Here is a 13538-nt window from a genome sequence, read left to right on the forward strand (position 1 = left end):
TTAATATGGTTTCTTGTCTGATACTAGGGGAAATGCCATAGAAATAGAGTATTGGACATAGTCCTTCAACTGAACTTGTACACAAATAGGGAAATATGGATTGAGTAAAAATCCACCTTGCTGTCTTAGTTTGGGTTTAATAACTATTCATAAAAGTTATTGATTAGAGTACTAGAATATTTAGCACCAAGAGAGCAGAGTCTTTAGGTTTTCCTTGGTGAATCACTAAGTGCCTGGAATGGTGTATGTCACATGTAGACAATTAGGAACTGCTTGTAAAACAAATGACAGTCAGTCTAGAGTGAGGTTTCTGGGAGTACCACACATTCCCAACTTTATCCTTTTTATGAAATTTATAGATGAATTCACAGTATATTGCAGATCGGACCTGCTCTTGCTAAGGAGCCAAGAGGGATTGTGAATGTAATGAATGACAGACTTGAGATTCCAAAGAATTTAGATGGTGAATCATGGTCAGATCATAGCAAGAGGAACTTTAATTGAAATTAATGTTAATTCCTTCAATGTAGCTTCCAAACAAGCTGCTCAAGAACAGGGACATCATAAATTACATTATTGGGGGGCTGGGGTGCACCAACAATTAGAATAAGAAATAATAATTTTAAAATGGGAAGAATTTGATGAAATAGCCTGTTGAAAATGACTGGGTTGACTGCCCTGTAACTTCGGTTGTTCAAGGTTAAAATAGATCACACGAAGGGATGCTATTGGAGCACCATATAAGGATGGAAGCCTGAAACCGAATGCTCTAAAGACTCCTTCCATCCTGGAAATGTACTAGTTCTACCTTTATTTAATTCTAGCTTAGAGACCGATGTACTAGTAAATTTCTACCAATTCCTATCAGTAGAACCTTGAAGATTCTTCTCCATTCTAATTCATCAGGTTTCCACTGCAGCTTCATATTTTGTATGGCAATGGTGTGAGCCTGAGAATCTGGCATTTAACACACATTCCTCATGCCGATCCCTTCTTCCCTTATTGGCTGGTAAATTTACAACCCCCAGAATCTTCCTGCTTGGCTCTCTGATTTTCCTTCTAGGCAGATGAATGCTGGATAATATTTATTCATTCAGTCAGTAAACATTTGTTACTTATCTACTATGTGCCTAGTATGGTTTTGTTGAACACATTAGCTAAGATAGAGCTCATGTTCTAATAAGAGGGAGAAGACAAAAGTAAATAGACAACATAATTTAGACAATGGGAAGTGCCATGAAGAAAATAAAAGTTGTATGTTAGCCAGGGCTGAGAAAGGCATTTTAGGGAGTGTCAGGGAAGCTTCTCTGAAAAGGTGATATGTGAAGTAAGACCTGAGTGATGAGAAGAAGCAGAGTATATAGGGCCCACTTTATAGGATCTCTCCAGAATGGCTTGGCCCCACTTGTCCTCCTACCCCTTTGTTCATTCTTTTGGTTAACAGAGAGTCCCCTCCATTGACATTGACATTGTCTCCTATCCTACCTCTGCCAGCTTTCTCAGTCTCCTCCAAGGTGGGCTGAACTCTGGCATAGCCTCCTTTGAGATTGTATTGGTGGGAGATTCAACAGCATGGTGCTCAGGCCCAACCAGTATCTAGCCTTAGAGGTTCCTCCCATCACTTCCAGGAAGGGATGAAGAGTCCTGCTGTGGGGCAGGGGTCTGGGTTCCCCAGCGGTTGCCAAAATGAGCCAGTAACACAGTCAGTGAGTGAGGGCAAGTTAATTCCTTAAGGGACAAACTTCAGCCAGTGAGAGACAGGACACAAGAAGAAAGTGGCAGCAAAATTCTTTATCCTGCAGACAGAGTGTTCCCAGCTGCAAGGAGGATGTAAATCCTGTCTGGAAGAAGTTCTGGTGACCAAGCAACCAGGTGTGTTTATTTGTGAGGATGCAGTCATTCATAACCCACCATCTTGAATTTATTTTCCCTCTTTTTCTGCCTTCTTCTCTTTTCCCTTCATCAACTGCTGGAATTATAATTCCCCATAAAGTCTTGGCTTGTGAGATTTACATCAGGATCTGTTTTTAGGGTACCCACACAAAAACAAACATCATGGAAACATTTGGGGGGTAGAGCCACCGTTCCCAACTGTGCATGGAGGTGCTCAGGTTTCTGCAATGAACTTACAGGGGCATTTCAGGATATTTTAAATTTTCAAGGGAAACACAGAGATATTCAGCATCTGTTAGATGCCGTGCAAACTACTAGCTCAAGGTAGTTGACAGTTTCAACACCAGATCAACACTGCTTCCTTTCAATGATTTCATTATCTTGGCAAAGCTGGATTTTCAGTGCTTGCTCTGATAGAAAGCAAGACCAGGTACAGAAAATGAGAGTGGTGGTATCTAATGGGATTCCAAGGTTCGAGAAGTTGTGCCATGCCTGTTACTATCCCATTGATAAGGAATTGTGGCTATTTAAGAATGAGATGCAAATATCATGATTTCCTTTCAATTTACGTGTACTATTTTTTTTAAACAGCTGTTAAAGTTGTTAAGACATAAATACTTCTTAAATTGTTAGCACCTAACTACCTAATCAACAGAAATGTTAGGTTCTTCTTTTGGCCTGGGATTCCCAGGAAAATTAATTACTGAGACACTAAGGGTTCTGTGAACTGAGAAAGTTTAGGAACCTCTGAGGTAGAACATTCCAGGCAGCACAAGTAGTAAGTGTTAAGATTGGAAGGCAGGAATAAGCCTACACACATCAGCTTAACTCAGCTTTTCCCCTTTGGTGACAGTATTTTCAAAAGCTCTATTATCTTTAGTTTGGTCTATACATAACTGAGATCCTAAATGTGCATGTGCGTGTGTGTGTGTGTGTGTGTGTGTGTGGTTTATGTGTGTTACTTGCTTTTTAAAAAAAAAATGATTGTGTTATTTCCTGAAAATTCTCAATCACTACAAACATTTTTTAATGTTAGCTATAATGTTCTCTTTATTACTTTATTACTTTAAACTCCCCCCAAAAAATCGTTCTTTCTTTAAAATTCCATGCTTGAAGACTTTTTGATCAGGCTAGAATTTGGAGACTCCAGTTTGGTATTTAGGACAGGGATGATACCTGTTTTTGAATGAACAGGAATTGATCATAGAAAGGTGAAATAGGAAGCCCACCTAATGGGGCATGGCTTTGGGTCCAGTGATGGAGATATTGTCTAGGTGAGGTCTAGGATTAGAAACAGGATGTTTCAACATACCCAGAGAAGCTTGTTCTCTTGTTTATGTACTTATGTTATGCAAAATCACACAAGATGCATTTTTAAACCTGAATGACAATTTCCTTTCCTGTGATTGGAATGCTTTTGACCCATTTCCAAGGATTCCACTTTAGAGTCAAGGTAACCAAGAAGTTGAATGAGTAATTACAAGGTTGCCTAGTGACCACTGAAAAACAAAAAGGAAAATACACTGTCTAAAAAGAATAATTGCTATTTTAAGTAACTTCTTAGAAGGCCACCTACAACAAGAATTCATTTGTTTTATGCTGGAATTATTTGTAGTTCTTGGGTGTAGGGTTTCTCTCTTTCTCTCTATTAAATTCAGAAATCTCTTTGTAGGGCACCCACACAATGACCATTTTCTTAACCCTATTTTCCTTTGCTTAGCAGCCCATCTTTGTTGATACACTCTTTAAACATGCAAATATACAGCTTATGGGTCCAGTTAGCCTGGGACCTGTTAGCCGGGAGCTTTCCTGTTAGCCTGGGAGACATTCTGTCCCCTGTTGGTATGTATTGATTTAATCAGATAAAAACTCAAGCTTCTACTAGGACCATTCTAATCTGCCCGAGTGTCACTGCTTTCTTATACATTTTCCCCGAAATACTATATCTATAGATATCCTCTTTTTTTCCTGTAAATGATAGTGTATTAAATACTCTGGACTGTTTTTCTTTTTTTAACTTATTTTATTTAAATTCCATTAGTTAACATATACTGTATCATTAGTTTCAGATGTAGAGTTCAATGATTCATCAGTTGCATATAACGCCCAGTGCTCATTACATCCCATGCCCTCCTTAATGCCCATCACCTAGTTACCCCATCCCCGCACCCATCTCTCCTCTAGCAACCTTCAGTTTGTTTCCTAGAGTTAGGAGTCTCTTATAGTTTGCCTCCGTGTCTGATTTCGTCTTATTTTGTTTTCCCTCCCTTCCCCTATGATCCTCTGTTTTGTTTCTGAAATTCCACTCTGTTTTTTCTTTTTTAGTTAACATTTGTGAGATTGTTTTATATTATTAAATATCACTTTGCCTTATTCCTCTTAATGGCTACAGAGAATTCCATTGTTTGGATGAATAATAATTTAGGTAATTAGTCCTATTTTAACAAACATTTAGGTTGTTTCAGTCTTAAATTTTTGGTGTACACCTATAAGACTATCAGAAGACAAATTCCTAGAAGTGGAATTCCTAGGTTAATTGGGTTGTGCATTCCAAGTATTGGTAGATATTGGCAAATTTCCCATCAGAGAGACTGTATCAAACTACAGCAATAATTTGAGAAAGTGTTGGTTTTCCTAATCCATCATCAATACTGTTTATTCTAAAAAATGACATCTTATTATAGTTTAAAATGGAATTTCTTTTAAAATGAGTGAATTTGAGCATATGTTTATATGTTCAAAGCCATTTGTTTTTCTTGTCTAAGTCAACAAACACTTAATGATGGCCTACACTATGCATAATTGTTACGCTCCTTACTGGAGATACGGTAATAAACAATATACAGCCTCCACAAACCTGTGGGAGAGACAGACCAATGACCAACTGTTACAGTGGTCAAAATTTAGTATAATGGTATCATGGGAACCTGTTGGAGGCACAACCCATCACAAAAGGAGATCAATGGGGCTTCTAGCGGGAAAAGACTTGTAAACTCAAATCTAAGGCAGGTATAGTCATTATCTAGGTGGACACTAGGGATGGGAAGAATATGGAAAAGGAGGCAGCAGACCTATGTGTGTAGAGATGGGAACAGAGAGCACCTGTGACTTGTGCATAGTCCAGTTCAGAGTGGCACTGTCAGGATAGGAGGAAGGGGAGGTGGCAGGGCGGGCCCTCCACCCACTAATGTGGCCTTGGAAATCGGTTCATCTCTTTGAATCAAAGTTCAAAGTTTGAACTTTGCCATGACAGTATGATGTAACTGGAAGATTTTCAGATAGAGGATAACATGGCAGAAGTATCTTAGGGGTTGAGCTAGAGAACTGATTGGAGAAGGTATGGTGAGCATTTAGGAGGCTGTCCAGTAATTCAGGGAAGATGATGTTTCCTCGGTCTTAGAGATACACTAGATATTCGTAGATCTCCTTTAACATTACTACTGAAGCACTGAATTCTCCCAGTCCCCTCTGAAGGTGAGGTACACTGCACAGGGGTGAAGAGCAACCACCCAGAACCAGACAGCCTGGGTATGATTCCTGGCTCTGCCAGTTTCTAGTTGCATGAGTCTGAGCAATGGGGGAAGTTACTAACATTTGAGGGGTGCTGTGAAGATGTAGAGAGAGGCATGTGAAGCACTTAGCACGTCACTTGTCTTATAAAAATGAAGGCTTAATAACCACTAGCTGTTTTTATCATTTTTAGTATTACCTGCCCTCATTCCACTCTAGAAATGTCCTGATCTTTGGCTTATTATAATGTGCATATGGAGAGAATTACAGAATTTGGAATTTCGGAGAGATTTGAGATCTCTTGTTCAATCTCCTAATTCTAGTTATGAGAAAATAAAGGGAAAAAAAAATCAAACAGTCGTTTGTGGTTGCACAGCGCCGACCTGAAATTCCTCACTGGTTTGGTTCTTTTATCACAGGTACATGTAGGTATATATTTTGGTTACTACACTTAGCCTTTAGTATGGATCTTTCTCCTCTTTGTTGACAGCAGCGATTTCTTGGGTGGAAACTCCTAATTTGGAAAAACAATCTGGTTTACGCCTTGTAGCGCATCATTCAAACCCCATTGAGCTTTGGGTAATCTTAGAAAGAAAAACTCAGAGTGAAGTGGATGACTACATCTGTAGAGACTGCAAGCTTGGGCTGTTTTTTAGCAGTGGGGGCTGACGTGGTTCAAAGCCCCTTCTTGGGTGAGCTCCTCCTCTCCTGGCTCGACCAGGCACACGCACCCTGCGCTCCCATCCTCACTTTTGCCTCCTGGATTCTCTCAGCCTTTCCGTTTCCCTGGGGCCCCTGCCATCCCATTCAGTCGAATTAACAGCTGTTTAGGAAGAGCCTGCTACGTGTAAGGAAGACTCTGGGCTGGCTGGAGGATGCAGGGATGAAGGGGTCCCAGCCCTTGCCCAGAGAGAAGGGAGGGAGGCGCTTCGTCTGTATCTTAAACTTGACCTCCCCGTCACTGCTTACTTCACCCTGCTCACGAATTCTCTCCCCCGGGTTCGCACCGAACACGTTCCTACATCCCCCAAAGGTTTCCCGCGTGGGGCGGCTCCTGCCTGGCTCGAGCTCCGCACAAGCCGCGAGCGGTGGTGGAGAGAATGCCGCCCGGGGCATCGGGTATTGGGCACCAGGGCCCTGGGACCAAGGTGGGCGCTACCGCTCAAGGGCTGACTGCCTGGGCAGGGCACCTCGCCAGTCCCGGTCCCAGCCGTCTCGTGTATTAACCAGGGCGCGGCACGCTTCCCTCTGAGTTTCCCTCCGGGGCTCCCCTCTCCCGATGTCTGGGTTCGGGCCCCGCGCCCCGCGCCCGGACGGGCGGCTCCTCGTCCCCTCCCTCAGTCCTCCTCTCCCGCAGCCCGGCGCCTCAGGGCAGAGTTCAGGGTCAGCTCTGGCTCGCGCCCCCGATTTAGGAAAAGGCCAGGGGGCCTGGAGGGCGCGGGTTGGTAGAGGGGAGGCAGAGGGGGGCGGAGGGAGGTGGCCTCTGATTGGTCGGGGAGGGGGAGTGGAGGCACGGAGTTTCCCACAATGCCCCGGTGCGGTGCAGCCGCGGATGGATGCTGCGGGAAGGGGCTGCCATTTGCTGCCCCTGCCAGCGGCGCGTGGACCTGCTCGCTCTCCTGCAGCGGCGGCCGCCGCCCGCGCCGTCAGCCGGCCCGGCCTCTGCCGCGCCGCCGCCTCGGCTCCCTCCGCGGCCGCCGGAGCGGTCGCCATGAACCCCAGCTCCTCGGCGGGAGAGGAGAAGGGGGCGACGGGCGGCGGCGGCAGCAGCGGAAGCGGCGCCGGGAGCTGCTGCCTGGGCGCCGAGGGCGGCGCGGACCCGCGGGGCGCGGGGGCAGCGGCGGCGGTGGGGGCCGCTGCTCTGGAAGAGCCCGCGGCCGCCGGCCCGAAGGAGAAGGACGAGGCGCTGGAGGAGAAGCTGAGGAACTTAACTTTCCGGAAGCAGGTCTCTTACAGGTAGGCGCGGGAGCCGAGGCGGCGGGGAGACAGGTGCCGCCGCGGGGCTGAGACCCGCTCTTGCCCCTCACAGAGGCGCTTCCCCGGAGTTGGGGGCACCTGGCGCGCTCTCCCTCTCGCTCTCTCGCTCGCTCTCTCTTCCTCGCTCCCCCTTGCGGGGAGATGTATTTTCTTCTCATCCCAGCATTCTGGGCTGGAGGGAAGCTAGGTGCGCCCGGTTTCCCTCTGGAACAGGACAGAAGACTGGGGCCCTGAGGTCAGAACAACAACAACACAATGCGTGTGTGCGCCGGAGCGGGGGCGGGGGGTGGTGCAGACACAGATGGAGATGCCTAGTTTTCTTGAGAGAAGTCTTCAAAGTTGTCCCTAAGCCGGTGTCATCTCTAACCACTCCCCCTACCTTCTAGATTTCCTTGGATGAACCTTTGGCACTAACTTGATAGTTGAGATCGCCCTACAGGCAGGATAGAACAGCACGGTCTGAAGAGAAATCCTTACGAAGTTGGCCCTGCACCGAAATCACCCATGAAGGAAGGGTCGATGTGGATCGAAGTCTGTAGATACCCAACTGGTTAGGGGGTTACCTGTACATATGCTCTCTTCCCCACCCCTGGGTGTGCCCAGCAGGAGGAGGTAGGGACCCACTGGCAAGCCAGGGGTGAGTGCGAGAATGGGACCACGCTTGCCCCTGAGGATGGATACATTTGTGAGACAAGGACAGTGTAGGGTAAATGGCCACCAAATTATGATAAAAGATTACCCCACATTGTCTCAGGATCTAAAAATAAGAAATGAGGATTCAGTAGGTTCTCCGCGGCTCCTCCCCACCCCCATCCCCAGGCAAGAATAAAGATTTTGAGAGGTTCAGAGAGTTTCAGAGATTACCCTTACTGCTTTGCTAGTTTTAAAGCCAAAAAAATACATAAGCATAGAATTACAAAAATTTGCACTTGCTAGGGCTCTGAGCATTTCTTGAAAAGGGGTCAGTAACAACATTATTGTGACCCTCTCCCTTGAGCCAGCAGTCCTTTCCAGAAGCCCATATGAAGTATTAAGCCTGCCCCACCATGTGCTGTTATGTAAGCAAAAGCAGATGACAGAGGTGTGTGGGTTTGTGAGGGTGTATGTTGTATTTATGGGGGCATGTGTGTGAATCACTGGGATCCCCGTAGGCATTGCCTGGACAGGAAGCCCCAGGCACTAGGACATGGGCTCTGTGTCTAAGTGTTGGTTGTCTTCTAATGACTCGGAAACGGTCTTCCGGGTGAGGTTCTTGCTCCTGCATCCCTCGCGTGCATTTTGTTCGCTGTGCATTGAGGGAGTTTCCCACTTGACTTGCTCTTTTAGTTACTCACGTAGATCAGGATCAAATGAATCTTTCTCTTTATATTTTTTGGTTTCTAAAAATAGACGGGTGCTGGAGAGCGGGGTAGCTCTAGGGAGGTATGCTAGGACACGGGCAGTTCTACTTCCTAGTAATGATGGCCTGCCTGGCCCTTAGGGGAACAGGGACTACATTCAGCCTAATTTAGGAACTGTGAGTTGGACGGCAGTTGATTACATTAAGCACATTGTGGGTCTGGGCTCCTGAGCTGAGAAACTCTCATGTGTTCCTGGTATTCATCAGACTCCTCACTACACTAGGTAGGGCTGCAAAGCCCAGGTTTGCAAGGGAAATCATTCCAGCTTGCCTCTTGGCGGGGGTCATCCTCTGAGTCTCTCTCCTGGACCTGGGTACTGTGTGAGTGGGACATGGCTTTCTGGATTTCATGCTCACACATGCGTGTGTAAGTGTGTGCACACACAAACGTAGACTTGGGCACAGCATTTTTTTTTTTTATAAAATAAAAATAATAATGCTGCATTTGCCTTACAATCCATAGGGGTGGATCCCACTTTGTGAACATTTCCTTTTAAATAAAGCTTTACAATCTCCAATTCAGGGAACCACCTGGATCAGCATCACCTCAGGTGGCTGGTTAAAAATGCCTGCCGCTCCAGACTTACAAAATCAGTCTGTGGGTGGGAATTTTCAACAGCCTCCTCAAGAAATATTTAAGCACATTAATATCTGAGGATTGCTGCCCTGTTTTTTTCCCAAAGGCTAAATAATTGATCTTTGAGCTCATAAACAGTGCCCAGCCAAACAAGGACAGGTGGTCCCAAAGTCAGAGGAAAGAGAGTGAAAAGATAGGTGATTTCATCTGGCCCACATTTGTCCTGGGTAACCCTCAGAGTGTCTCCATTTTGATTACTATTATTATTTTTTTTAGAGTCATGGTGAATGGCCTCCCCATTCACCATGGCAGCCATTCCTGCTTGATTCAGATGTAGCTGGGGCCTTGACCATTTTGTTAGTGGGTTAATAAGTGGTCTGTGAGGAAAGTACGACTCTGGCCGGAGTTGGGCATTGGCTCCTCAGGGAGGACCACACCACCCCGCTCCTGGGGGCACCTGAGGACAGTGCCTGGTGGGAGTTTGTGGTGAGAGGTTGGGAATACCTCACAGGATGGAGCCTGAGCCAAGGGGTTCGGTTGGAGAGTGAAGTATGGATGCTTGTATAAGGGGGGGGTCGTTTGAGGTGGGGAAGAGGAGATGTGCAGGTGGGTAAAAAATATCTTTTGAAGAACATGGGTATTTGCAGAATGACACTTGACAGGAAAGAAGAAGGGGGCTTGGGGAGAGGGTGTGCGTGTGCGTGTGTGTAGGGGGGTCTCATCTGCTCCTTCTGTTGCTAAGGAACATATAAGCTAGATTTTAAAAATAAATGAGGAGTGGGTGGGCATATGCAGTGACTCCTGTCTTTTTAGGAACTAGAGCCCTTTACAAAAAGCCTTTAAATAACCATTTCTGGAGGCAGATTATTCATTTTGCTTGACTTTTACTTTGTTAAGTAAAATAAACTCCTTTATATACCCCTAGATTTCCCCTCATTATCTTTTATTTTTTGGCTTTTTTTGGGGGGGGGGAGCCATTTTTCCCATGAGGAATTTTCCTTTATGTCAGATTCTGCTCCCCTAGAGCAAATAGTCTCTGTAGACTGTGAAGCTGAAGGTTTTAGAAGGCAGTGCAAGTGAGCTGGTACTTTTCTCTTAAAATTACTACTTCCTTTTTCTTTGCAAATTATGGTGCTGCAACATGATACATATGTGCCAATGACTATATAATGTGTAGGAACTGGTTTTTTGTTTTTTTTTTTAACTGCTGTAAGAATTCCCATTTAAGTTAGTAAAAAAAAAAAAGCCTTTCAGAAATACACAGGGGAGGGGAAGGAGAGGGTAGCTGGTGTTTATTGTCTTCCGTGTACCAGGCACTGAAGTAACTATTTGTGCATATGCCATCCTATTTACTTGTCATGAGAGTCCTATGGTGTGATTATGGTTATTTCTATTTTATAGACAATGAACTTGAGGTATAGAGCTTGGATGAGAGGCAGACTGGAAACCCAGATCTGACTCTAAAGGGTTCTGTCTTTAGACCACATTCTGCTTCCCTAGACATTCATTTCAGGTTCGAAGTCTCTCCACAGACTTGTGTGGTGTGGAGTGTAAGTGTATGCATGTGTGTGTGTGTGTGTGTGTGTGCAGTGTGATCTGTCCTTTCACCTTCTCTGTAATACGCCGTAGGTTATTATATATTATCGCTTACACTTGTTGGGTTGTATCACTCTGGCTATATAATTTTAAGGAATCCCTCCTCTATTTCAGAAATGAAAATGAATGTAAATGAATGATCACCAAAACATATATTAGTTTTGCTTCTTAGAACAAAACCACCTACATGACACCTGCCATCATTATGAAGATACCCATGTTAGAGTTTTATGTGCCTTTGAATAAAAATTACACAGATGTTATGTAGGTGAACCTAGATCCAGTGAAGAACTGGCCTGTGTGTACCTCTTTGAGCAGCCCAAAATAAACGATGGGGTGTGATTTCGCTGGTAAGAAGATGTTCAACTACCATTACTTCTAAGATGCTGGTAGTATGCTTCAGCATCTCTACTTTTACACCAGAATGATACTGCCAAACCCTCCTCCCAGGGACATTTTGGTAAGAGATAGGAGCCAGCAGGAAGGATTAAAGTCCTTAGGTTAGACAACTCGGTAAAAAATGATTTATTATTCTTTGCAGGTTGATGATAAGAACATGGTATTTCCATTTTTGTTTTGTCCTGCAAAGCAAGATTATGTGATTATAAGAAAGACCAGTGGGATGTAGAAAGCCAAATAGGACTGCATGTGCCCTGTTTTTTTTGTTTTTTGCACAAGAACCAATTGTGTGGGGGGCAAGTTTGCTTCTCCTGGATTATCAGTGTGCAGCATCCTCCTTTGTAAATCAATTTTATTTCTTTTATGTTTTATACATTTGTTCACTATTTAGAGGCTTCAGGATCAGATGAAAACTTTGGTTCTAATTTAATGTTTCCTTCCTCAATAATTACTTAGGACTTGGCTAAGTGTTGACTTCCTCAATCAGGACACCAACTTGAACCATCGTCCAGAGTACTTAATCTGCTCTAGCTGATCTTCCAGAGGCTTGGTTTTTACCACGGGAGAGTGACAGCCTTGGACCCTGTGGCATCAGGGGGAGGAGGAGTTGAAGGGAGTTTTGCTGGTGTTCATTTCTGCTGTGGCAACAACAACAGCGCCTCATAGGGTCAAATTAAATTAGAGTAGAGCTAGCTCTTTGGAACATTTCACTCTCTAATATGAGAAATGAGGACTCCCAGTGAGGGCCCAGGCTGGCTACATCTTCCCTGTCCAACTGGGCTGGGCTCTGGGATACACATCCTTCAGGCAACTCTGAGTTGTTCTTGGAGTGGGCTCAGAGGCATTCACTGTGTGAGACTGGAAACATCTGGAAGGACCATTGCCTAGATGTTGACATGACATTTGCTTTCTTACTTGGGTTTATGTTGATAACACTGATCCTAATTACTTTTTCTGAGACCTTATAATTTTAGTTTTAGTTCTTAGACCTTATAATTTTAATTTTATTTTGGCATGCTCCAAATTAATGGTGGATAACTGGGGGATGAAGGTAAGGAGCGAAACAAAGTCTAAGCTGCAGGGTTCGTTCTTTTTTCTTTGAAATTTAATTTGCATGAAATAACTATAAAAATGGAGTAATTTCACATTGTTTGAACTGGCTGGAACTATTTGAACTGTTGGAATTGTTTGAACTGGTTGGAATGCTCTGCCTATTGCAAAGCTTAACAAACCAATGCAATGTAGAAGAAGATTAAAGAAATTAAAAATGCCAAGTTATGTCTGCTTGCACATAATGCCCCCATAATTCCTCTCTGGCTTGTTTACCAGGCAAACTCCTTCTGAGGAGTAAGCTCCAAAGTGTCCACTTTCTGTGATAGGTGGTGGGTCTTCCCATGTCCTCACGTGGCACTTTCAAAAAGCTGTGTTCAGACTTCATTGTAATTTTCTGCTGTGGGAATTAGACTAAGATTTGAACCTGGCGCCTTCTAGCTGGTCTTGGGCATGTTATGTAACCCCTTTCAGGCTTGGCATGTTCATCTCTAAAATGGGGTAATCATAATACCTACCTTCAAGGTTTGTGATGAGAATTGCACGAGTTACTTTATGGAGAGGACTCAGCACAGAGTTAACTTTGCCAGTTACTATTATTCCCTGCTAAGTAGTTAGCTCCTTTGAAGACGCCAATTGCACCTTGCCATTTGACTCTCTGAATCCTGTTCTTATTACTCAGTAGGTGTTGGACAAATATCTATTGGATGAAGGAATTTAATTGCCTTCTTTAAATAAACGACTTCTCTTACCATTCCCTGTCCGTCTCAGTTGTGATTTTCCTTTCTACTAAAAGAAAGGTTTGCTTTTTTCTCATTTACACTTTGTCCAACAGCCCAGAACTCTGTTTCTGTTTACAACTTCCTGTGTGAGTACCTGCATCAGCCGTTTAGCCAGCTGTCGGAGGCTGGGGAGGGGCGGCGGGGCTCTGACTTAACCAGCTATTTGCAGCTTGTCAAAGAAAAGGCCTTAATTTGCCTTCTGAGCAGCACTAATTAGCTCTCTGGCTCTCTTTCTGTCTGTCTCATCCCTTTCCAAGGGGGCATCATTGATTTCCTCTCGGGGAATTTTTCCGTGGACTCCTTTTCCTGTGATTAGAACTAGGGACAGCAGAGAGATGGCTATCCCACGTTTCTG

General features: G+C 44.5%; 1 protein-coding gene across 2 annotated transcripts in view; it reads left to right on the forward strand.

The window, feature by feature from the left end:
• The first annotated feature begins 6955 nt into the window (after window positions 1–6955).
• Window positions 6956–13538, forward strand: part of DGKI (diacylglycerol kinase iota) — a 426631-nt gene continuing 420048 nt past the window's right edge. For both annotated transcript variants that reach the window (XM_081800028.1, XM_081800027.1), the window contains exon 1: window positions 6956–7359. In XM_081800028.1, the coding sequence (XP_081656154.1) occupies window positions 6956–7359 (404 nt within the window). The remainder of the gene's footprint in view (window positions 7360–13538) is intronic.

The sequence above is a fragment of the Leptonychotes weddellii genome, chromosome 12 (genome assembly GCF_054177405.1).
Source record: "Leptonychotes weddellii isolate Sample4059 chromosome 12, ASM5417740v2, whole genome shotgun sequence".
NCBI classification, from domain to species: domain Eukaryota; kingdom Metazoa; phylum Chordata; class Mammalia; order Carnivora; family Phocidae; genus Leptonychotes; species Leptonychotes weddellii.